This window comes from Hippocampus guttulatus, chromosome 4 (genome assembly GCF_054856545.1).
Source record: "Hippocampus guttulatus isolate MCC_2025c chromosome 4, RoL_Hgut_1.0, whole genome shotgun sequence".
Lineage (NCBI taxonomy): Eukaryota > Metazoa > Chordata > Actinopteri > Syngnathiformes > Syngnathidae > Hippocampus > Hippocampus guttulatus.
Genome location: NC_141264.1, coordinates 14,823,579 through 14,849,711, shown reverse-complemented (window position 1 = coordinate 14,849,711; position 26,133 = coordinate 14,823,579). Strand labels below are relative to the sequence as shown.

Below are 26,133 nucleotides of genomic sequence, written 5' to 3'. Positions count from 1 at the left end.
AAACATATGCCACTTTTCCACTGCACAGTACCGTGGCTATGACAAAAACAGCTTGACTCAGGACTGACCAGCAGTGGTTTAAATCACCCTTTCGGTATCTAGTCAACGAGATTGAAGAAAATGTTTGGAATAGTTCATCCAAACACCTGCCAATGATTAAGTGTGAGTGGCAAGTAAAGCCAGGTTTTGGGAAAAGGGCATTACAAGAGAAGTAAACAGTGGCAGCAATTGGAAAAGGGTGTGTTGCTCACCTGCCTCCAGAACATTGGGGAACACGAGGCCATAGAAGAGCTGCTGGAGTATCGACCTACACAAAGATTGTTGTTGATATTTTAGTTTGACGGACCCAGAAAACATACATTTGTATCTTTAAGGCAGGATTTACTTACAATATTAATTTGTCTTCCACCGACAACGGGCAACTCACTATACAAGTACACATTTTAAGCCATAACAGAAAAATAAACTCTCAATTATTCAAGGGGCATTAAAGTAGATCAAGTGGGGACATGATAAAAACTTGAACCCATTATGCTCCCAAACCAAACATTAGTAGAGGCTAAAATAGTGTCGACATACAGTACGTTTCAAAGTTACAACAATGCACAATCAACTAGTTATACTTAAGGTCACATAACAAAAAAAAGGCTTAAATATTTAGTGATGTACTGACTTTTGTCATTTTACAATTTCATTTTTAGGGAGTATAAGTGTTTTTCAAACAAAACTTTACTGTAATTATGACTTTTTGTAGCGTAGGTTAGTGATAGACTCCCGCATTTCTTACTTTCAAAGTATATACGGGTTCGGGTATGTCACTATCTGAAACTGATGACGTGCACCTTTTACAGCAAAGGAACACACTTTGGCCATTTTAGATATGAAAAACGTACCTTTATTCAATTTATTCCCCTGTAAGTCCTCCAATTAGTCCTATACCGTACATACAGTACTTATACGAGTAGATTAAAGGATAGAAACTGACTGCAACTGCACTCAACATTTTTAGATTGCACACTGACCTAACAAGCTTGGAAACATGAATGTGTTAGCCGCCACCATCAAAAATCATGACCGTAAAACAGATATGAACTCACCAGGCAGCAGTGGAAGCCCACCAGCCAATATTAAGCAAGTCTGCGATGGTTGGCTACAAAAAAAAAAAGAGTCAGATATGGAGGTTAAAACCGTCAAAGGAACGCCCACATTTGTGTCAAAGCAAATCCAACGAGCAACCGACCACATAGACAGAGCAAGGCCCCGCAGCAGCCTTGCTGTCTTTCTCCGGGTCACAAACAGACTGGTAGTCGTAGGTCTTGTTGAAGGAGTACAAAGACGTGTTGACCAGGTTGATCATCAGCACGGGATCCACCTCGCCAAAGAACTGACCCATCTGGACAAACAAAAGGGACACTCGGTTTGGGAAAGGTTTTGAAGAAGCTGCTGAATTGAGGCTTTGCATGGCAGGGAATCAGTTCCGAAGAAACTGGCATCTGCTTTCTACGCCAATTTGCATGGACGGGTTCAGTCACACGCAGACAATCCCTTTAAGCAGCCAGCTGTCAACACATCTTTGGTGCATGTAATGGAGTGGGCCATTGCCATGTCCTTTCCCCCTTCTGCTCAGTTCTGCAATGTCAGATGTTATGCAACAGTATTATATTCCTGCCATAGCCACAGAGGAATTGTTTTTCTTTCTTTTGGAAGGGGACTGTAAAAAGTTACTAGACTACACTACTCCCATTTTCTGTCTTGATAAAAAGGACAGATGTAAGTGGCCAGAGATTTAAAAAACAAAACAAATGAATGTTCCATTGCTTTATTATTATTTTTTTTACAGGTAGCCTTCATGCATACAAAATACAACACTGATATTTCAAAGCCACTGGCATTTGTTTGTTTCTTCAATTCATGAAAAGAAAAGATCCGACCAATAAAGGCCCGATCTGCAAAATTTAAAGCACCTGGGCTGTATTAAGTTGCCAGACAATTCACAACTGTAGAATGTCTGTCTGAATTGGTCGAGCCGGTCCAAAAGAATTAGCATCTGACAAAAGAACACTCTTGCATTGTCAAGAGCTGATTTTTCTTTTCAACCACACTACAAAAATGAAAAGCCAGAAAAATCAACGCTGAGGCCCAACTGATAAAATAATAACAGATCACTCCGACTACATGAAAAATACCGGAAAACTATTTTGACGAAACCATTTGACGAAGACACGAGGGGACTGAATGACATTGTGAAAAAAAAAAGCCTAATGTGTCTCCTTTAAAAACATGCAGTACTGTATGTCCATTCTTGACTGACAAGGAGCATTCCTCAGATCAGTACATATACGAACATTGGACCACAGGGGCCCACAGCAGTCTGCATGTGAGAGGCTCATATTCACAAGAGACTCACTACAATAAAACATCCCTGACTGAAAGAACCTGAACTTTGATCATCCTCCTGCGTCTGATGTTGTACTTTAGCAGGGGCACGGATGAACCTACCTCCTCAAGGAGCTTTGAAAGGAGCTCAGAGCAGGCAAGTAAGCCATCTTTGTAACTTAGCCATAAATCCTTTGCCAGACCTTGCTATGAGATAGATGCAGTCCCGCGAGATGCAATAGCTGACTCACAAAGTTACCAATTTCACCTTTCCGAGCGACATGGCTAAATGTTTCATCCTGTAATATTCCTTCATCCAACAGACTACCTTAAGATCACCCCCAAAGACACTTTTTCTGTTTGATTTTAAAAGGGAATAATTTCAGCATACATGAATTTGATGTGCAAGACTAATGTGGAAATAATTGGTTGTTGTGTTTTAACAGGCCTTAGGACTTACTGGGCTAACTTGGGACCTCGGGTATGGCATTTTGTGCCATATCATGTGGAAATGTGTTTTGGCACAACAAAAAAATTCAAATTTGATTGTAATTGCTGAGCCCTAAAGACAGTGGCTCTGACCAAAACAACTCCAATGCATCATTTTTAGAAAAAAAAGATTTGTTTTAACCGGTGCTGTACATGCTATTAAAAGACATTGCCACGTGTCTTTAAATATTGACACTCACCAAGCTAATGTAATCATCCTGATTGGACATGAGCAGAAAGCCTCCATCATCCAGGATGACGCAGTCTACATGCTGCGAAGGGGCAAATCAGTCCAGATCCAAGCCACAAGTGTGATGTTTTCTTTTTTTTAACATGCATCACTTTACCTTGTCATTCCTCATACAGCCACAGATCTCATCTTTGCACTAAAATAAAGAAAAAAGTTCATTCAGTGCTAATGGCTAAATGTGTGAAAATGAATAATAATAAACACAAGGAAGTATATAAATATCACTTACATTCTCTTTGAGTGTGGTGTTCATGAAACTGTTCATCCAGAAAGTGACATTCAGTTTCACTCCCACCACTAAAAACAGACGAGCAGCAAAAATACGGCCTTCATTAACCGATGAGAAGTTGCAACATTTTTTTTCTTACATTTTCAAATGACGCAATTCGGTTTCATGTTGTGTCATGTGGACCTAAGGGTGTAATGTAATTACAGTTCCAGAGTTTGGGGGCAAAGCGACTGAAGGCTCTGCACCCCATTGTACTGAGACGGGCAGAGGGTAGAGAAAGGTGGAGGGAGGATGAGGACCTGAGTGAGCGAGAGGGAATGGAAATTTGAAGATCTGACAGATAGGGGGGGCGCAAGGTTATGTATGGCTTTGAATGTATAGAGAAGTAATTTGAAGTTAATTCTAAATTTGACAGGAAGCCAGTGGAGCTGTCGGAGGATGGGGGTGATATGATGGAAGGAGGGGGTTCTCGTGATGTACTTGAATTGCAAGGCCCTGTGCGATGAATATTCTTTTTGAGCACGGAGCTCCCTGAAAGTTTGCACTCCCGGGTTTAACTTCCAATCTTTGTTACAAGCAGCAGCAATCGATGTGGGATTAAGCACAACTGACCCGCCGGCTTAAGCGTGACTTCATTGATGGTGAGATCCACGGCTTTGCTGACGAGGATACCAGATTCGGACACGCTCTCTCGGCCTTCTGCTGCAACTGAGAGAAGGGCACATGAGGGAACATTGATTGTAATCACTGCACATTTGGCTGAACAGCATGCAGAAGCGAACGTTTCAGAACCACATTTAAAATGGGAATAATTGTTATCCATGGCGGGGAACGCTTCCAGATCTTGTAATTCACATTGAGCCCGATGGGGCTCGCGAACCCCCATGTGTTAATCCAGTTGAGTGTTACCCCGACTGCATTACACTCATTGTTTGGAGAGATTAGTGGAGATAAGCAAGAGAGGGAGCTCACAGTCCAAGAGTGAGGCCGAGGATGAGTGCTGACAGACATACTGTAAGCCGGGAAGAAACCAAGGATAAAAGGCATGATGTCATTGGTGTACGAGTGCGAACTTCACCAGAACAGTTCTGGCTGACTTACAAAGGCACTGGGACTCCACGCCAGACCACACTGAAAACAAAAGCTCCAGCACCACAAGTGCGTACACATGAGGTTCTTACTGTTAAAAGACGGAGCTGTGAAAATGTAGATGTCGTTGTCCAAGGCTCTCTTGTAGAAGCTGGACTCGTACGTCTCTGGGTTCTCCAACCAATCTTCTCCGGCGCTAAAAAAAAAAGTCCAAATATTCAAAGCAAATAATGTGTAGTTAACCATCTTGTTATGGTGTGAGTAAAATTAATCGAATTTAAAGATTACTTTTTCTCCTGGAATTGTCATATTTGTTTTTTATGTTTTGGAATTTATATTGTAGATGAAATAAGGCCCAGCAGTGACACAAGGGGTCAAATGATCTCTCTCTCTCTATATATATATACTGTGTATATATATACAGTATATACTGTGTATATATATATATATATATATACACACACAACACAGCGGCCCGGTGATACAGTGGTTAACGCGTTGGCCTCACAGTGCAGAGGTCGTGGGTTCGTCCGGCCTTCCTGTGTGGGTTTTCTCCGGGTACTCCAGTTTCCTCCCACATTCCAAAAACATGCATGGCAGACTGATTAAACACTCTAATTTGTCCCTAGGTGTGAGTGCGGATGGTTGTTCGTCTCTGTGTGCCCTGTGATTGGCTGGCAACCAGTTCAGGGTGTCCCCCGCCTACTACCCAAGACGGCTGGGATAGGCTCCAGCACCCCCCGCAACACTTGTGAGGATAAAGCAGATCGGAAAATGGATGGATATAAAGTGGTTGCAAAAGTGTGCCCAACCAATTACATTTCAAACTGTTAAATTGAAGACAGCACACACCTGCCACCGTTCAAAGGGCCTCTGATTAACCCCAAATACATTTTAGCTGTTGTAGTAGGCTTGTATCGACTGCTTTTAAAAAAAACTATTGTTTTATTTATTTGTTTATTTATTTCTTTTTGCTCTCTTGCTGCAGTCTCGAGTCTTTTGTGCTCATACTGACTGCAACCTGGTTTTCTTCAGCTGGAACCTTGGCCTTGGGCAAGGTGGAAGGAATTATTACCAGCCGGATTACTCATGTAACATCGTCGTGCCAACAAAGTGCAACAATTTGGAGTTAAAATTGTCATTGTGAAAATGGCTTTGTACAATGTGAGCAATGTTAAAATATATACAGTAAATAAAATAAATACACAAATAAATTGGGGGGTATCTTCTTTTTTTTTTTATATGTGTTGTGTTGCTGCCCGCTGACAAAGAGAAACGGCCTTTGCAAAATTACTTCAGAAAATCCAAAGCCCTACCCTAACCCCAACCCTAACACTAACATCGAAGCCCGTAAGATGTTCAATCTAACATTTTTCTGCTGTGTCGATCAGCACAGGACTCTTTTGATGCAATTATGAAAATATTTTAATGCAACAATGCACGTCATTTTGCTTTTGCTATAATGTAAAAAACTGTTAAAGATGACAATGGACACTTGCAGTTAGCAATACCATTACAATATAGAAATCAAAATAGCAGATACTTCTTGTGAGCATATTTAACCCTTTCATGCACCAATAATGATAACCTGTAAACTGATAACAAGATCAGCCGTCCACTGTCGTAACCGCTGTCTCCAAAAGGGTTGATGAAAATATTCTGGAAGATGGATGCTAGATGGATGTGTAAAATAAGGTGGCATAGTGCATCATGGTATCGATTTTGTCACAACTTAAATGACAAATAAATACAGAAATGGGCCGGGAGCGATTACAACAAAAGCTCGCTTGTGGAAAAATGAGACCTCCCATGCGTAGCAAAGATGACAAAATTGAGGAAAATAGAATGCATGCGGTTGTCGCATGCATGCATGGAAGTCCTGCACTGGCCTCATCGTTCATGTTGAAAAGCCACTGGAGCAGCAAAAAAAGAGCCCCGGCTAAAAATATCGCTGCCCATTTCAATTTTCACAGCACATATTTGCGTGCCCAGATAATTGGCCAAAGCTCTCAGGCTAGTTTGGCTGCGCCAGAGAAAAAAAACGTGGAAGGTGAGCAGGGTTACCTTCTCGGGAAGACTCTTGTGATTCCTCCGTCTGTGGCTACAAACCTGGCCACCGTCCCATTCCTGAGAGGATGGAAAAACACGGTCAAGCGTCAAAGTGGATCACACTGACAAATAGTGCATCTGTGAATCGCCAGCTGGGGAAAAGAGACACTCTTGAATTTCACAACCAGAGTCACTAATCCATGTAGAGAGGACCATTGGAACCTGCTACCAAAAATGCGGTATAAATGTCAAAAAAGAATCCAGAACCCAACGGAAACTGGAATCAACTCATTTCCCTTGCCTCCCAAAGTTTTTAACCGTGTTTTCCTAGACTCATTTTTTCTGAATATGTCGAGCCTTTCCAATGATAAGGCTAAGAAAATAATTGAATTGACAATGTAAAAAAACAACCGTGTATTTTTTGTTCACGCCTCCAATACATATGAACTTATTGGAGATGTTTAGAGCCTTGCAATCCAACATTTTGCTGCCACAGATGTATATATGGTACGTTTTTTTTAATGGTTAGGCGTGGAAGACGGCCTCGCACAGCTTGTCTTTGAAATTCAGGTTTGTAAACCACTATAATGAAAAACAGGTCCCTCTAGACCGGGGGTTGGCAACACACGGCTCCAGAGCCGCATGCAACATTTAGCAACATCTAGTGGCTCCCTGGAGCTTTATAAAAAATGTTTGAAAATGGAAAAATATTTTGATAGTAGGCTATTATAGCTCAAATAGTGATAGATACACATGTTGCAGCTCTGAAAAAGGAGAGCCGTGGTGTTGGTTTTTCAAAACGTACACTTTATTTTTGCTTTTAACAGTCTCGACAAACACAGACACGTCTGCGTCCGACTCCGTGCCTTCTCTCTTCTCGTTCAACTCGAGAGTCGTTCAAAGACAGCCTCCGAAAAATGGAAATTCATGATCACTTCACTGACACTAAGAAAAGTGAAAATAATGCACCAAAACAAAAAAAATCAAGCGGAAATCACAAAATAAATTCTATGGGGGCGTTTGTGAACACACAACAAAGGAATGAATAACATAAACAATTCTGAGACAGTCCAGTCTCCTACATACATACAGCATGTGTTTCTTTGATTGTAAGCTTTATAGAAGGCTTTTATTTTTTTGCGGCTCCAGACATATTTGTTTTTTTGTTTTTTTTGTCCTATATGGCTCTTTCAACATTTTGGGTTGCCGACCCCTGCTCTAGATGGTAGGGATGCTTTGGAGTCGAGATCACCATAGCTTTTGAACTGAAGGTAAAGATGAGAGGGTGAATCTCTGTTTGATACGTTGATTATTAGGAGGAAAAATGCCAACATGTTGGAAGTCCAAGACGTTTATGCAATTCGCACTCAAATATAATAAGTACCTGCATGGTAGAAACAGAGCAGAGGTGGGCATTGCATCAGACTGACGGACCTGTGAACCCATCACTGACGGATGCCTGTGTCATGATTCGGTTTGGGACCAACAGGTGGCACTGTAGGGCTTCCCCTGCAGCTGCACACCTGTTGGTCATTAGGTAATTAGTGCTTTAAAAGGACTCCCAGCCCGACCACTCATTGTCGGGTCATTGTTTGCTCTTGGCTTCTGTCATGTTTGTTTGTCATGTTTAGGTCATGTTTTTGGTCATGTTTCTGTTATTGATAGTTTTGAGCTTCAGGTATGGTTTTTGTTTGATACCTTGGACTTTGTTTGTTTAGGATTTAGTTTTCTGTGTTTTATCAATACACTTCTTCAAGTACACCCTGCTCCTCCCTCCTGCCTGCTTCTTTTGAGGTCCACCACCACCACCTTGCAACGTGACAGCCTGTTTTGCTGATGACTGACGAATGACGGGAAACGTAAACAAAACTATGGACTGACAAAAGTGGATTTTCACGCCCATCTCTGAAGCAAAGAATGTATTGCTGTAGATAGTAAAGTACTTTATGTCACAATCGTTAAAAACGATGCTGTAAATAAGCCACCAAGTCTCAACTCGAGCCATTTGGCGAGCCAGCATAGTTCATGACGCGTTTCACAATTTTACACAACATTCTTTGAGTCCTGAAAAATCAGTCAAAATATTCTATTATAGCGGACAATATGGCATATGGGGAATTGACTAACTACAGTAAAATACTCATTAAATTTGAAAGTCATTGCCTATTTCCATTGTCGACCGTATTCTTTAAGTTAAATACGTAAATAGTTAAAGATTACACAAACCGAGAAACCACTGTTCAAAACCTTTCTGGAGTGGATTGATCATTTGCGGATTTTCCGAGGCAGCACGCCTGCCATGCTTGTACGATGGTCCACATGCGCAGGCATAAGGAATCTCAACTTCATGGAAAGCAGTCTCAAATGGAACCCGATATCATATTTAAATTTGTGCACACGCTCCAAATTAACTGGTTACATTACATTATCTGGAATATGGAACATTTTTACACATCTTTTGAAATGATTCCTGGCAGGATTACTTGTGTTGTCTGGCAGCAGTAAGCATTGTTTGCTTTGCAATTTAGCCGGATGCACAACACACATACTGACTCGTTACATACAACATACGCATACAACCCAACAAAACGAAGGAGCATGGCTACAAATCTGGATGAATCTTACTCACACTTTCTGCTGTCTCCACAAGTCAACCAGCTCGGCTGTCAGGCCCGCATCCAAGATGAGTCGACTCACAAGGGATATGTTGCCTGTGATTAGAGACAGATGCAGTCTACATATCATGCATGTTACGGCTTGTGTCGCGAGGCTTGCAAGCAAAATGAATGGAAGACAACAACCATGTCACTGAAAGCTAAATGATTATAAAATTTCTTACTCTTTAATAGTTTATACCAGGGATGTACAATTCTGTTCCACTGAGGGCCACATTGAGAAAAATGAAAGGAAAAAGGGTGGGAGCACACTTCACATTGTTTTCAAAAACACGCTAAAAACAATTCAATACTGTTGGACAGGCCTCGGCAAGGCCAGGCGCAGGGGCCACATCCCGCTAGCCTACAGCCTCAGACCATCCCTCAGATTGATGATAAAGTCAAAGTAAATGTAAAAGTAAGTGGTGCTTTTATTTTGGAAATTGTGGTTTTTCATATGCACACATGTGGACGCTATTACAAGCGAGGTGGCGTGCAAAATCGCGATATTTGTTTTCTATTTAGCTTCTCTAGCTCTAGTGCAGTGGTTCTTAACCTTTTTAGAGGTACCGACCCCAACCAGTTACTATGCACATACACCGAACCCTTCATTACTGAAAAATAAAAATATATACAGGTATATATATATATATATATATATATATATATATATATACTGTATATCTATAATGATAGTTTTTGTTTTTTACAAATATTAAAAAAAACACATTTATTAAAAACAAAAAAAGTAAATAACATTTCAAGTGATAAGAATCCTTTTTTTTTTTAGATTGTACGTCATACTATCACGACAGTCACACATTGACGACTGAACAAACTAAATTTCCCTCAGCACTGATTGGACATGCAATGTCATGTGATCATCTGCAGCCAGTGATGACCAAGCGGGCGTGTCATAACTGATTGACATGTTGAGTTGGGTATGTCTTAACCTCCATGGCGAAGGCTCCGTCAAACCCCTGAGCCCGATTCACCGAACCCCTAGGGTTTGATCGAACCCAGGTTAAGAACCACTGCGTTAGTGTGATCTCTACTTTTTTGTACAATATTTTGAGCCATTCGGCCAATTTTTGCTTGTACTTGACTGCAAGCTATGAGTACTGTATGCATATGGCAGAAATTAACTTAAGTCCCTTCACAACAAATCGACACTTGGCAGATCGAACCAACCACATAACTTTGCCTGAAAGTCCTACGGGTTGATGCTAACATATAATAGGGGCTGATGAATAAAATCTATGTGGTGATGTTATAACGCTTTAAAAAAGGGCTATTAGAATACACATGTAGACAGACGATATAACAAAAATCCCAGGCATGTACAGTATGCTTTATCCTCAGTGGAAAAAAACCCCAACTAATATTACTGCAGTTTTCTGAGTCACTGAGAGTATTTTTCATGAGTGTGTTCGTGACTCTATTTCACTGCCCCCGATGGCCCAGTTGCACACATGTGTGCACGCACACACACACACACACTACAAAAATCTTTTTTTGTGGGGAGTGTGGGGGGGTGGTTCTGAGTAGTGACGACTAATGAGTATGGTCATGGATTAAATTAAACTTAAATTTCCTGATGATGTATGAAGAATATAAAGACTATGCAGTGAGCCACTAAAACACTTCAACTGTGAATGGCCCTCAGTCAGACTTTGGACACCCCTGGTTTGGACACCAAACATTTCAAAGGCCAAGTGTGACCTTGGCTCCAAATGGATCAGGGATAGCTGCCTCCATTAGCAAGGGGGGATAATGGCCGTAAGCTATACCGGCCAGGGAGATCCATTAGATGACGACCAATCAAACCAGATGAGTCACCGTGTAGAATGACAACACGGAGCTTCTAGGAAGCTCAGTCGATTAGGCCTGATGTCACCCTGCTCAGACCTGACTCATCAAATGAGCTGCTCTGCCCTTCAGATTCTGAGCACAGGGATGAAGATTGCGAATGAGAAAATAGAGTGTGGCGCATGCACACACACAGGTCTCACGCTTATACGACTGCACACAGTGTACATTGATGAAGGCCGAAACACCATCAGTGCAAGTATTTAAAAAGGAAACCAAAACACTGAGAGAGATGCATGACTCACATGCATCTGGAGTGTTCCTATCAATGTACTGGTTGAAATCGAGGAGAAACTGGGTGTTGTTGAGCGACAACGTCAGCTCTTTGCAGTACTCCCTGAAGAAACAGCAACCATCAGTTTCACTCTCGGCACCACTTTTGTTCCGGCATGCGCAATGCTACATTCAGTTGGGGAAAGTGGGCAGGGGGCAGTGCGGGGCTCGGCCGACTCACCGTGGAGCAATGAAGGTGTGACCAAAGTTGTCAAAATTCTCCAGCTGGAGGGTTTCCATCACTTTAGAAAAACACACACACACACACACACACACACACAAATCTTAACTTACATCATCTGCATTTTTGTCACATTAATGTGCTGAAATACTGTAATGACACAATCATCTTAATATATATCATGTGACTGGCATTTTGGTCCTCTGAAACGTTTTACGTGCTGTCATATTTATATTCCCTGATAGAATTAATAACATGCATACAAGACAAACACAGATGCAGTAACACTGACACCCACAAATGCAGACAAATATAAATGCAACAACACACACACACAAACACATACACACATATGCCTCGATTTATGCAACTCTGTGTCAGAACGGCAGTTTTGTTCCTACAAAAATGTGTGTTGTCACAACAAAAAATGTGGTTGATTTTTTTTTAAAGGAATGACAATGCACACATACAGTCACACACACCCTAAATACCTAGATCATATTTTTCATCACTTTAGTTCCCACTGAAATTTTGATGTGCTTTTAAGATTCACATTATGTTCCCAGACACTGACAATAACATGTTCACACACACACACACACACACACACACACACACACACACACACACACACACACACACACACACACACACACACACGGACACAAGACATATTAGACAGATATGAGGTGCTGGATAAAAAGAGCAAAGCGAAGAGTGGCGGCTCATAAGGAATGAAATACTTGCCTATTTGCCCTGTGACCCCCATCAAGAGGAAGGAGGAGAGGAGAAAGAAAGTGAGAAAGTAAGAAAGTAGTTGGAAAATGTTGTCTGATGAACTAAAATGTCAGAGCATGCATCGAAACAGGTTGAAAACATCCCCCCCCCCAAAAAAAAATCTTTCCAAGCCGTGGACAAGCATTCCAAATCTCGTAAATGACAATACAGGCGTCATTCGGCGTCATTCAAGAAAGTTCTCTTCGACTTGTATTCAGCTGGCGTAGTGGCGCTGTCTGCAAAATTCATCACCGAATGGCCCACTTTGAACATTGTCATGGAAAATTGCTGTGGGATAAAACGATATCCTTCGCGTAAAAGAGATGACAGGCAGATTTATTGGCAGCATCATATATAGCAGCCCCTGGTATAGGAACGCATGTTTATGCAGTACGACTTGGGGGGGGGGGAGTTTTTCTTATGAATCAGTCGAGAGATGTTAGTGGTGGTCTGGCTCTGTTGTGAAACTTTTTTTATGGAAAATAGATTTTTGAATAGCTTGAATGTTTTAAAAAAATGTTTTTCTACAGTGTCTGCCATCCAATGTTTGCTGGTCAAGAGGGCGCCTCCCCACCACTGACTGCGGCCCCTTTTCTTGAGGATAATTATCAAATAAAATATTGATAATAAAATGAAAGTATTTTGAAAAATATCTTCATCTATTTTTGGATAAGAAGGGTAAAAAGTATACAGTATACATGAGTAAAGTAGGTCATGCATCTGTGTTGTCTGATTTGGTGACGTATTTCCAGTGGGGCACAAAGCTTTCCCAATCGATTTTCATTCAATGTTTGACATGCGCAAAAGCAACTCGTCAAGACAATCGATAGGGCCAAGGTGGGGTGCGACATTTCAGTGCCCTGAGCTAGCCGACATCACATCCCAGCTTGAGCACGCAGCACCTTGGTGATTCGTCAAAATGTAAAACATAAGAATAATAATAAATACATCCGATGAATTTAAGCTTTTCCATGTGAGGGTTATGCCTACTCAATAACAGTAAAGACAACTGAAGATGTCACCTTTCCTGAATGCTTGCTCTTTATGTACAAAACATTGTAAATATGAATAAAATGTTTGCAATATTTGCGTGACCGCTCTTTATGTGAAACAGAAAAAAGTGCACAATATGTCTCCTATAAGATGGCTGCATACTGTACTCGAATCAATGCCTAAGTGGATTTTCAGCTCTTTTAACGGCCCCGTAAATGTCGACAGGCTCTTTACGACAGCAAGTGACACAAAGGCCAAAGCGCTCAGTCAAAATCTCATCTACTGGGATAGCTGCACCATTAGCCAAACGGCTTTGTAGAAACACATCAAAGTGATGAAAATGCACTAGAGACAGATGTTTTTTCACGCTGAACTTGCTGCTTTATACCCCACGAGGCATCCGAAAGCTCTTCGTAATCGTCAACAGAGCGCTAAATGTAATAATCACAAAAATGTGTACAGGACAACAGCATGCAAGAAGCGGAAGGAAAATAACATTACAAAAAATAAATATATATATATACATGGATAGAAAAATGAGTACTTGCCCCAAGACGATGCTGTAAATGTCCAGCAGAGAAGACACAGCAGAGAAGACACACCAGAGAAGTAGCAAAGAATTTAGTCGAAAATCATACAGAAAGAATTCACAACTCAAACAATGTGAATTGTGTGTTTGTGTGTGTGTGTGTGTGTGTGTAAACAAGTGCAAATATGATGTAGGCAAATATTTGGGGGGTCACGAAAACCAATTAGAATTGATACACGAACAAATGAATCACTCTGAATGTAGCTTTTCTTAAATGAATTAAATAAAGAAAATAAACCATCAAAAAAGTCATCAATCTGTATGAATCGGTTTGCTCTTGCTGATGATTTGTTGTTTCTTTAAATGAAATGGACCTCGATTGTTTGGGCTTTGGGGAGCTTTCACATGTTGTTACATGTTGATAAACATGAGAAAAAGCAACTGATGCATTTCTTTGTCTTTGATAAATCGACTTGTAGGAAATACCACATTTAAAGTTCTAAAAGGTTAATTTATATTGATAAATGATGGTTTACTCTCAGCAAGAAACTGTATCAGAATTTCCCTAGCTGAGCCGTACCAAATCAAATTGAGTGGTAATTCCACCGAATCAAATCAATTTGTTCAACTTGAAAATGTATTGTCCTTGAACCGTATCGCACCCAAAGTACCGAGATTCTGTACGCATCGAATCATCTTTTCTAGGAGAGATGCACACCCCTAGCAACTATGCTACTAGACTAAAGATATGTGTGTAAAGTAAACCCCTGCTTTTTGCAGGGAATAAGGACTGAATAAGGACTACTTTTACTCTAAATTCAGCTCCTCACCTCACTTCAGCTTCCCAAATGCCACCAGATTTATGAAAACTTTTTTTTGCTGGCCAAAACATACAGTTTACCAATTTGAGAACCACTGGTGTAATTAATCATGTCATGTTTGCATTTCATCCCTTTGTTGCTACATACTTTTTGTCCAAACTGCTTATGCTAGATGGAAAAGTTGATCGTGGGGAGACAAAAGCGAGAGAAGCCAAAAGCCTAAAAGCAGATCAGAACAAAAGAAAAGGAGGAAGGCAAAAATGTTTAGGGAGGATCAAAAGAACCTCAATGCTCGGGCTGGGTCGCTGACAAGGGGTTCATGTGTTTGACTGTGCATGGGAGTGCATGACCGCTGACCAGCAGGTTACACTACAAACGAAAAAGCACATCGGGAATGCGGCACACAAGGAGCGGCCTGCGGTTCCAGCTGGGAAACAACAGTGGTGACCCGATGAACATTTGTGAGGGAGTTTCTCGCGAAGGGCCAATAAAAGGAAATGAAAGTGCAGTTTACAAGATCACAGATGGTGTTGCACTCACTCATTGCTTGCTTGATGTCATCGCCGAGTTTGGCTTGAATGAAGTGCTCGCTGTATTTCGGCAGAACCAGAGCCAAGCTGCGCGAGAAAGACACGTGACAACTTGTTTCATTTGGTTAGGAAGACACATGTGGGTGTTGATGTGGATGGTGATGACCATGACGATGAGGACGACGATGAGGTTATTGTTGATTTCACTGATGTTTTTGATGACAATGCTGTTTGTCGGTTCAATCGAGGTGTCTGTCTGCTTGGATATTTATCGAGCTGATGTTTCGCTGTCAGTCTACCTACAGTAGGGATCACCAACATGGTGCCCCAGGCAGCCCTTGAGGCCCAACTGAGTAGCCCGTGGGCCTGTTCTAAAAATAGCTCACCAGCGATGGGACATTGCGAAAATGTAAACACTGGCAGAGATGTCTAGAAATAACATGTTGCATATTGATCTTGATGCATCCTAAATATGAACTGTGAGATGCAAATTTTGAACAGCATTATCCATCCATCCAAACGGACATTTGAAGAAAACATTTGAAACTCGGTTCACAAATGTCATTGGCTTCGAGACGCCATTCACGAACGGAAGCAATTTCCCATTGAAATTGTTCTTAACATGAGTGTAAGAGTTGGATCCATCGTAAGTCAACCAGTCTTGCCTGGCAAATGAGACGCAAGAATGACATAATAAGAGGCAACTTTCACATCTAACCTTCTCCTTCAATCTCCAGGCATTTGTAGCCAATTTACGATGTGGCCATAACAAGAATTCAAATGGTAGCTTTCCGCCATACCAAACCCCGCAACGTGATCACAAACTATTCTCATGATTAACTTTTACAGTGACCCCACACAAGTTTGCTTATTTGTGGGGTTTTCACTGAAAGGTGAAGCAAGAAATGGCAACTTCTGAAGGAATCTTGGGGCCAAGGAAACTATTTGAAGACAGATGAGTTTTTAGCTCGGCAAAGGATTTCTCAGCTGTCCTCTTGTGGCATTTTTAGGCACTTAAAAATGCTGGGGGGTGGGGCTGCATACTTCATAATCACAGAATTCAATTTTATTTTTTCGAACAGTAATCATTTTTGTATACAGAAAATGAAGTGTGATGCATGAACCAAGATAATTTGGATTAGAAAATGTAGTTCATGAAACAAATGGTTTGTGAACTGGGCATTCGTGAACAACTCGACTGTAGTTATTCTGAGTATAGTCAGCCTGACATGAGAAACCAAGGTCAGCCCTTCTGGCTTAAATCACTCCCTTCATGATTAAGTGACCGCTCAGTGATGAGTTATGAGTGGATATGTTTAAATGTAGCACACTTGACATCACATATGCTCTTCGAGAGACTTCGGATAACTCACCTGTAATCGGTTCCATTGACTGGTGCCCAAGTGTATGTTCTTACTCCTCTATCAATGTATCTCTGCAAGATGATATGAATAGAAAATGCTAATTTTGCCGTAAATTATTGAAAACTCTTTTTTGTAATTGAGAAAAAAAACAGTCTCTGACCTCATCCTGAGTTTTCACCAGGGTCTGAATAGTCCGCGCCCCGATCTCACCATCGATCATCATTCTCCTGATCTGCGTGGTGAAGACGTGCAACATTTCAGTTTGTTTACGACTACACTAAGACTCATATTGCTGCACAGTTGCGCTTTTAATGCAAAGCCATGGGTGCTGCCGACAGTACCTCTACTTTAATGTCATTCTCCAGCTCTGCATCCAGGAAGTCGAGAGTAACCGGCTCCTGGAATTTAGGATTCTACAATAAAGAATTTAAAAAAAAAGAGAGAGACCCTGAAGGGGGTTGGGCTATATTTGGGCAGTGGCATTTTCATTGTGCAACTTTCATACTACTCAGGGACTTATTTTAAAGTTTTTTGGTCCTATTATTTTGCTGTTGTATTCGTTGTTTTTTTTAAAAATTATTATTAATGACAGAGGCAATGTTTACAATCCAGTTGGCTGTAGTTTTTGTAGGTCCAGAATTCTTTGGACAATGAGACAATCTTTCAAAGCTCACATAATAGAGTCTATTATGTCTATTTGTCATAGCAGCAAATATTTTGGGGAGTGGGTCATGGAATCATATAGCTTCAGATCGGAATCAGACCTCTTCCAAATCGATTCCTCGCTTGCGGGTGCTAGCTGTCAGTAGGCGGTAGGCAGTCAACCACCGTAGCGCCTGCCTCTTCCAGATTTTTTTCAGGAAAATCCGATAACATATCGGATATCTGTCAGTGTGAGTATAAAGTAAATGTGGAAATCGGATAGCCATACTATGTGTCACCTGAAATGTTCGTGGACATACAATATCTGAAAAGGTAAAGTATAATGCCAATCTTAAATTGGGCATTTTGACCTGGAGTGTAAATTCAGGTTTAATAATGCCGCAGAAATAATATCAGGCTCTGCTGTCTTGCGTCTGGGTCAGTACACAATCATTTGAGTCATATTTGCGTAATAATGAGGCAATAATACAGGGTGCCCCAAAAATCATGATACCATACTTTTTTTTGTTCTAATTCGTTACAGGTTTCATTTGGACTGGAATAAGACCATCAGCATATCATTTACATCGGAGCAGAGTTGCAAGATTTTGCCACAAGGCATGATGTTTTTCTGTCCCTAACTAACCAACGATACAGGTTTTTCGGTGTCATCATTTTCCACTTGAAGCTGTTGAACAAAGTGAAATCGGTACGGTTAAAGGTTTATCAATCTGTGAAGCATCTGATGAATCCAGCTTGCTGATGTTGAGTTACAAGTGCAGCCTTCCGGACTGACATTCCCTGCCATTGCGCGGATTCCTACTCTTGAAGTTTTCATCAGTGGTGGTAGTAGCTGGCATTCAGCTGTGCGGTTAGTCAAGAACAGATCATTTTTGTTTTTGGAGTATCTTGTCATGGATATGGGATATTGTTCAATGCGTTGGAGCAGTGTGACTGCCATAATGCTTCTACGATTGGGTGAACTGTCATAGGGACAGGAAAACTTCTTGAGAGGTGACAATTTTGCAATCCTGCTCCAATGTCAATTGGCAAGCCATCAAGAAAGGGAATGATATATAGTACTTATTTTAAAAAAGGGGAAAAAACACCCTTCACAGCCTAAAATGTCAAATTTTGATGGCCTAACATCTGAACAACACCTGAAATAAAATAGAATGTGTAGTGTTTTTGGGGCCACCCACTAATGTGCTTTGTTTAAAATAAAACACATCTATGTGCTTGTATGGTGGTATAAAATGAAATTTGAGCACAATGATGGTGCTATTGTAGTGCCTGAACATGTGCTGGATGAGATAGTGCCAATGAGATGAAGGGACATTACTGCCCTAAAACGAATAAGAAACTGTTCACTTACATCACATTAAATGCACAGTTAAGAAGTGTGTAAAATATTCAATGACACATTGAAATTGCATGAGTTCCTTACATTTGGCAATAAGTGAAAGGGGGTGCATGGGGGCGAGTGCAATGAAAGATGATGCATTTCAGCATGAAATGAGAGAAGGGAAAAAAAAAGAATAAATGATCAAGGGTGAGCAATGATGCATGAGACAGAATAAGACATCAAACATTGTGAAAGAAGACAGGAAAGAATATGAAAATAACTACTGTAAAAGGGTCGATGAAAGGAATTCAAAGAAAGAGAAGAGGGAATGATATTGAAAGTATTACAATAACTCACAGATACGTTCGAAGCAGGATTTATTTTACACATTGGAGGGACTTAGCTTCACCCTATTTGCTTAATTAATAACAGCATCCTAGCATGTCACATTGGGAGTAAACTATGAAGCACAATGCTGACGCAAACTAGGGTATGCTAAAAAGGAAACTGTGGTCAAATATCTACATACTGTACTCATCTATGGCTACTAAACCGAATGTCTACTTTTCTGGAATATCTCACCTCATGAAAAGTTACAGCATACTTATCATAGAGCCTTAAATTCCTGTTGTGGATCCTTTTCTGGGAAAATAATGATGATGTGTTTGGTAAACTAGCTTCCAGTCATACTTGATAGTTGGTGGGATTGACAAAATCACGTGTCATATGAAAATGAAGTTCATAGGAAGTCAGGTACTGGTACTTAACAAGTAATGTTATGTCTCTGCTAAGAGCCAACGAAACCAATTCGATATCTTCTAAGTGTCTGTCTCAAAGGTTGTGAGGCTTCTTGCTTGGATTAACTTTACCATAACTGTAAAACATGTTTTTTTTGTTTGTTGTTTTAACCTAGAACATGTAATTGGTAGATTGATATCTATAGTCATCTGTCCAATTTACAGCTATAGCTAACCTTACGAACTTTATGAAAAGTAGAACTTGGGCCAAAAAAGATTGTGCATCCCCAACATAAGGGAATGGTTAGTTTTAGACAAAAGTCAAAAATCCTTTTGAAGGTAACTTTAACAGCATAGTGTAATCTTGTGACACCTACCTTTGGCTGGAGATTGGGGTGCAACAAGACATAGCCGTTGGGATCAATGGCAAAGTAGTATCCATTTGGGCCAATCTGATGAAAGGAACGTAGCAAAGGGCATTATTATATTAAATAGATCTCGGAGATGGGTGGCTCAAATCATATGACTTGACTGTCGTCCGACTTGAGTTGCCATTTGTAGGACTTGTGACTTGCTTTCCAAAAATGTGAGATACATTTTGAGTTGGTTTTCAAGAGATTGGACCTGACTTTGACTTGAACTACATGACTTGACATGCTATCTTGTTTACAGATGCGAATCTGCATTTAAACACTGTTTGCGGTTTTAAGAAAGAAAGGAAGGAAAGATAGAAAGGACATTTTTCTTTCATTCACGCCAACCTGGATACGCAGTCAGCGTTGTTGCACACTTACTGGTGTGAAGTGGCTACATAAACACCAACAAAAAAGGGAGCAGCTCCAAAAATCATTACATTTCAATTCACGGTTTATCTTGTCAATGCTGTTTGCAAAAATAGGACAGCAAAACGCCGTTCGAAAACAGATAAGCTCACGTCACAGTTTCCGAACACGAAGACTGGTATGGAAGCAGTAAAACTGTACAAAAATGGAGTTTGACTCACTGTGAAACGTGGCGTGAGCTTCTTGATGTCATTCAGCGACACGTCGATGCCCATTACGCCGAGAATGAGCTGATTCTGATGCTGAGAAATAGAAGTAAGGAAAATACATCAGTTTGCCTCTGCTGTTGGCACCTGTAAATCTGTAAACATATGTAAACTTCACCGCACCTCCCCATTCCTGTCGTCTTTGGTTTTGGTCTTATTGAAGACAGGAAGGGTCCCGGTAATGACCAGACCGAGTTCCTGAGTAAGGCACAAACGCGACACGGATTATATTATTTTACCATATATTTACTTAATGCCTTGTTTACAAATAGTCTCGGGAGTACCTGCCCACCCATCAAGTGGAAAATTAAACAACACCCTAGCTCGGCCCGCGGCCACTGTGCTAACTAAAATCGTAGTTGGGGTTGGACCCGCAGTGGCTCAATACTGAAAATTATGGATTGTAAATCAGTAGTCGGGCGATATTTTGAGATTTACTCATGATTCCTCCACCAACAGGTGCAAATTTGATGGATTGTCTACATATCCACCATACCTACTGTATAGAAAATTATGGGTACTGTTTCATACCCCCCATTGAACAATGTTACCTCAGTTTCAAGATTCCCACCATTCCCACTGTCCTTGATTGAGCACACATTGGTAAATCTGATCATGTACATTCAGAATTTAGAGCACAGTAATAATGTCACACCAGTGCATCGAGGTACACGTTGGTCCACTGCACTTGTTTGGCCTGCTTGTCCGCCAGAACCATGGGTCTGCCCAGGACATCCAGGTACTCCTAAATCCGACAGAAAAACACAGAGTCATGTCTGGAAGTGGATGGTGATAATATATCAAGCACTCAGTAAAATGACCTGTGTGTTGATTCTTATGGCTCCAATGGAGGGGATCTCGTAGAAATATCCTGGAGAGGACCAAGAAAATGAGGAGATGGATAATATGATGGCATATTGTGGACAATGTGGATGTGGATGATGCTGCACCTTTGTTGGAGCAGGCCATCCACTGAATGGGTCCTTTATCATAGTTGTGCTGTCCCACGGAGAAGGTGAAGATCCTCACCTACAACATTATGATGTCCGTTTTGACTCAAGCTTCCTTAGCATGGCTCTTTTCTCTCTTTATAAAGTCGATAGGATGCAAGATCGCATCCTGTATTAAGCAGAACATGCCTCAGGCTCGACTTATTTTAAATAGTAAAATGACCCCTAGAGTCAAACAATAAACACTTGAATACGACAGGCAATTACATGATGTGACCAACTTTTTTGTCAGCGTTGTATTTCTCCAGTATGGCCCGTGCTCGCTCTTCTCCGCCATCGGTAAACAGCATGATGATCTTATTACAATTTGCTCTGCTTATATTTGTCTGTTCACACACAAGAAAGATGAAGCTACTTAGATTTGTTCTTTTTGTCATTTCATACAACACAGTCAATGCAATTTGGAATGCTATGTCAGTTAATTGCAATGCTGAAACCAAATGAGGTGGCTTCACAAAAAGATACTGTTGTAGTAGAGGGAGAAGATGGATCCAGCAGATGGCAGCAAACATCAGGACAATATTACAGCTGTCACCCACTGCTCCCCCCTTCATGCCTCAGTCACTAACGTAGTGACTGAGGCATCCATCCATGAATTGAACCGCTTATCCTCACATTGCATAAAAAATGAATACAAACGAATGTGCAAATGTCATTGATGAGGCTAATGTTATGAAATAAATTAAAAAGGAAAAGAAAGTGTTTCATGCAAGTGCAAGTTTCATTGCAGTTTTGCAAAATAAACAAAATAAAATTTAAAAGTGATGTCTAATTAATTATAGTACTGTAATTCTAATTAATTCATCAAAAAACATTTCATAATTGGGGAAAGCAAAATGACAACATGTACCAAAGCAATCCATAATAAGACATTATATAAAATATATCATACTATAAATTGATTGTATTTGTTAAAACAAACTATAAGGAGTAAATAAGGAGTAAGTGTTTTACACGTGGATACAAAGCAGTAACTACTGGTAATTTTATTTGACATTCATATAAAATAAAATTAGAGTAAATATGATTAACTACGATTAAATGTTTCCTGCAATATACACTTAAGCAAAATCCATCCGTTTGTAATCCATCTCAGCGATGGACATTTGGCCTCTTGCTGTTGACTGAAAATTACATTATACTTGCTCTAGGCTCACGTAACGACCAATCACGGGTCAGCTAGCGAACGTCACGTGATGAAACTCAGCTAACAGGTAAGAAAAGCTATACAATTAAAAATACAATTCAATTCACTGAAATTTATTTGAGAAGTAGATTATACAAACTATAACAATGCAATGGATAAATATGATGTATCAATGGTGATTTTTTTTAATCTCATCCCTGAAGAAAAAAAAATACAAAACAAATATTCAAATGACCAAAATTAAAATATTGAAAGTAGGTCAAACATTACCGCAGCAAGCTGCTCAAATGCAAATTCGAATCCCTTGGTATAGTTGGTGATGCCCTTGGCCGTGATGTTCTGCACAGCATCCTTCAGCAGCTTCTTGTTCCTCACGTTGGCTTGAACCAGATGGTCAAAGCACGCCGTCTTCTTCACCATAGTGTTGAACTGGGAAACAAAAGCCAGGGCTTAATAAATGACACTGCACAGACCCCAAAGACGCGCTGCCGTAATTAGAGTGAAACGCTTGGTCCTATGTGCTAGTTTGGCTCGCCGCAATTTAGAATAAATTATCACATGTGCAACATATGTGTAAATAAAATACAGCGTGGCATGCACAAACACACACACGCGCACTAACATGCACACATGAGCACACGCAGCACTCCCACCTGGCCTTGGTTGTTAGGAACCAGTGGAAAAACAGACAGATTCATCAAGCCCCACTAATTGCTTCACATCCTTGGAGCGCCACGACTCGGTACCCATGGCAACAAGATTGGAGCTACAGTATATTAGAACAAGGTTATGCAGCAACACCGTAGTGTTTTTGTTTTTTTTTGTTTTTTTTTGGGGGGGGGGGGGATAAAATGATGAGGGTGCCTAATTTTCATACACACAACTCAAGGTCCGTCACACCACTCATTCGTACGTAGAGTCCCTCGGGGAACAGCGAGCCGTTGCTTGGTAGTCGGCAAAACAATGTGCAATAACTTATGTGCTATCTTTTATTTTCATTCACACCATGATGTGTTGAAGAGTGTCCATATGTTGTGCATAAAATGTATTTTTACAAAAAAAGCCTGTTTTCTGATTTATTTGGTCCATAATAGGTGATTTGGGTAAAACCAACTAGTGTTTTACTGCTGATTACTAAAAAATGGAATCAGGCAGAAGCTTTTTTTTGTGATTAAAAAGAAGATGGTTTAATCATTTATTCTGCAGTTAATAAAGACATAAAATCCTATTCTCTGTGTGTTTGTAAAAAAATTCTTCCCTGAACCCAAAAACCTTATTTAACCTTGTTAAACATTGTTGTACTCTGACACCTTCAACTATGCCATGCAGCAATAATGAACAACAGAGCATCTATTGTGTTCAAATTGTCAAACCTCCTCTCAACTCATCAGGGTTTTTGTGTGAGTCTGCAAACATTGATCAACAAGCTGGGAGGCAACATGATGTCTGACCCTTATGTGTGTACGTGCATGTGTTGGCGTGTTGACTGCAAGGCCATGATCACAATGGCTGCAAACACACACACACACACACACACACACACACACACACACACACACACACACACACCAAATCAAGAAGACAGCAAGCAAATATATCTTCGGAAACACAACAGAGGTGTGCATAATAGGGCGTGTTGTCACATAATCTATTAAAAAGGAGGACGAGGAGGGGGAAAGGGTGTGTGAGTAGGGAATATGAGAAACTTCGGAAGGTGTGTCATATAAATGAGTTCATGTCATGAGATATGTCATGTTTACACAGATGGCGATTATGCAGTCAGGGGTGCAGCGAGGGGCGGTGTGTTTCCTTTTTCATGCAAAAGCAGTTATCAGACACGACATCAGTGGCCTCGGAAATGTCAAAACAACCTGTTCGAAAAGACGACATGCCAATGTATTGGACTTAAAAGTTAAATTAGTAAGACAATGCATCGTTCTGGATTGAAAGAAAAGTTTACACCAGTGTGACATTATGCACAATTTAATTCAGCGATACTTTGTGTACCAGTTGATGGAGCTTGCGGATCACACTTTGACAACCACCGCATTAATGGTTATAACTAAAATTTTGTGTTGTATTTGGCCTATGCAAATGTATTTCTATGGCCAAACCTTTCTCATTGATTTCTACCGTGCCACTCTTTTTTGTCACTTAGAATTTTTCGACCATTCCTCAGATCAGAACTCCATTTCTCAAAATCACTCGTCCAACTTTCACATCAGTGTCACTTGTGGGCAGCAAGTGTAAAAGTGATGGAGGCCGTCATATTAACCCTGTCATGCACCCTTTAACCTGATAACATGATTCGCTGTCCACTGGAGTAACCGCTGTCCCTGAAAGGTTTAAAAAGTAGGTCAGGTGGTTTGTACATTTTGGTCAGCACCAAAGTGCAAAATGGAGTTTGTCATTGGTGATATGGCACGACTCCTTCTTGTGACTGACTCCAAGTCAGCCCTGAGATCATTAATTTCTCAAACAAAATATGTCACGCAATTGTTTGTTTCTAGCATTTCAAAAATATTTATAAAACTGAAAAGATCTCTCCGCACACTGAATAAATGTATTTTCATTTACTCCTCCCGGAATGCACACAATTTCTTTGTTTTGCCCCTGCTCAGTAGATTAGCTTTCACATGTGTTTGCGTGAGCACGTTGGTGGCCATTTCGGAGGTGCAGACCTGAAGCAAATCAGGCTTCAAGTCAGCAAAGAGGATTAAAAGTGGGAGAAAAAATAAAAAACATGAAAGAAAAAAAATGAGCACAAGAATGGGAAGGAGTACCCAACAGGTGTTCCTCTGACCTACAACAGCTGTCCGGGGAGTGTATATGTGTGTGTGTGTGTGTGTGTGCGTGTGTGTGTGTGGGTGTGTGTGTGTTAGTGTGTGTCTTCCTTGACCAAATGCCAACTTGGTCACTTGGCTGCTGTTAATGAGGAAGGATTCATTGCTAACATCAGAGATTAATGATGGCATGTCAAGCCCCGACACCTGTAGGTGGCATGCACCAGTATTAGAGGTTTTTGAGCAGGTCCGCGGATGAAAAGACAGACGTACTGAGAGTGTGACACTGAGACAGAAATAATGACTTCTGATGAGTGTGACCTCAGTTAATTTGCTGTTTTCTAATTGATGTTTCAAGAGGGGGCGGGGCTTAGGGAATGATGAGGATGGTGATTGCCTATCCCTTCAACTACTCACTTGACCAATCAGTAAAGCACAATAGTAAAGCAAATACAGTCAAATGATCTTTCCCCATTGATGTCATGGATCCATTCCAGCCTGATCAAAAAAAATAGCACCTGACAACCTTGTACTTCTTAAAAACAAAAACATGATAACATATTTTAAAAGAATGCATGGAAAGAGTCTCTGCATCAATACTGGAAATAAAATACCCTTAAAAATTTATTGAACTGTTTAACACCACAGTGCTGCAAAACTATTGCCTTGTCCTCTGCTTCTGGTGTGCTCTGTCACCTTTGGTCAATTGCTCAAACTCTGTATGGCTTATTAGTTTCAATGGAATTTAATTTAAATATTTAGTCATGCAAACTCCTTGAGAGCATCGCCGACCTACCAATCGATTTCTCACTCTAAGTTTTGGCCAAATGTTGACCACCACGTGAAACCTATGGTTGAAATACACCCTAAAGCCGATATCTTAAAACCATGAACCTGTCACCGTTTTTTTTAAGCATACATGTCTCTTTTCTGTTTGATTGTATCCGT

At 40.6% G+C, this 26,133-nt stretch overlaps 1 protein-coding gene across 1 annotated transcript in view; it reads right to left on the bottom strand.

The window, feature by feature from the left end:
* Positions 1-26,133, bottom strand: part of LOC147206066 (voltage-dependent calcium channel subunit alpha-2/delta-1) — a 77,791-nt gene that overhangs the window by 10,966 nt on the left and 40,692 nt on the right. The window contains exons 11-35 of the mRNA XM_086108882.1: positions 22,673-22,831; positions 21,477-21,581; positions 21,196-21,274; positions 21,067-21,116; positions 20,901-20,990; positions 20,369-20,443; positions 20,201-20,281; positions 19,575-19,649; positions 19,043-19,102; positions 16,815-16,871; positions 16,634-16,705; positions 16,483-16,544; positions 15,120-15,196; positions 11,460-11,520; positions 11,251-11,342; positions 9,112-9,193; positions 6,498-6,560; positions 4,526-4,629; positions 3,957-4,052; positions 3,345-3,412; positions 3,213-3,251; positions 3,066-3,137; positions 1,241-1,393; positions 1,098-1,150; positions 252-307 (exon numbers count right to left, since the gene is read on the bottom strand). Of these exons, the coding sequence (XP_085965008.1) occupies positions 252-307; positions 1,098-1,150; positions 1,241-1,393; positions 3,066-3,137; positions 3,213-3,251; positions 3,345-3,412; positions 3,957-4,052; positions 4,526-4,629; positions 6,498-6,560; positions 9,112-9,193; positions 11,251-11,342; positions 11,460-11,520; positions 15,120-15,196; positions 16,483-16,544; positions 16,634-16,705; positions 16,815-16,871; positions 19,043-19,102; positions 19,575-19,649; positions 20,201-20,281; positions 20,369-20,443; positions 20,901-20,990; positions 21,067-21,116; positions 21,196-21,274; positions 21,477-21,581; positions 22,673-22,831 (1,981 nt within the window). The remainder of the gene's footprint in view (positions 1-251; positions 308-1,097; positions 1,151-1,240; positions 1,394-3,065; positions 3,138-3,212; positions 3,252-3,344; positions 3,413-3,956; positions 4,053-4,525; positions 4,630-6,497; positions 6,561-9,111; positions 9,194-11,250; positions 11,343-11,459; positions 11,521-15,119; positions 15,197-16,482; positions 16,545-16,633; positions 16,706-16,814; positions 16,872-19,042; positions 19,103-19,574; positions 19,650-20,200; positions 20,282-20,368; positions 20,444-20,900; positions 20,991-21,066; positions 21,117-21,195; positions 21,275-21,476; positions 21,582-22,672; positions 22,832-26,133) is intronic.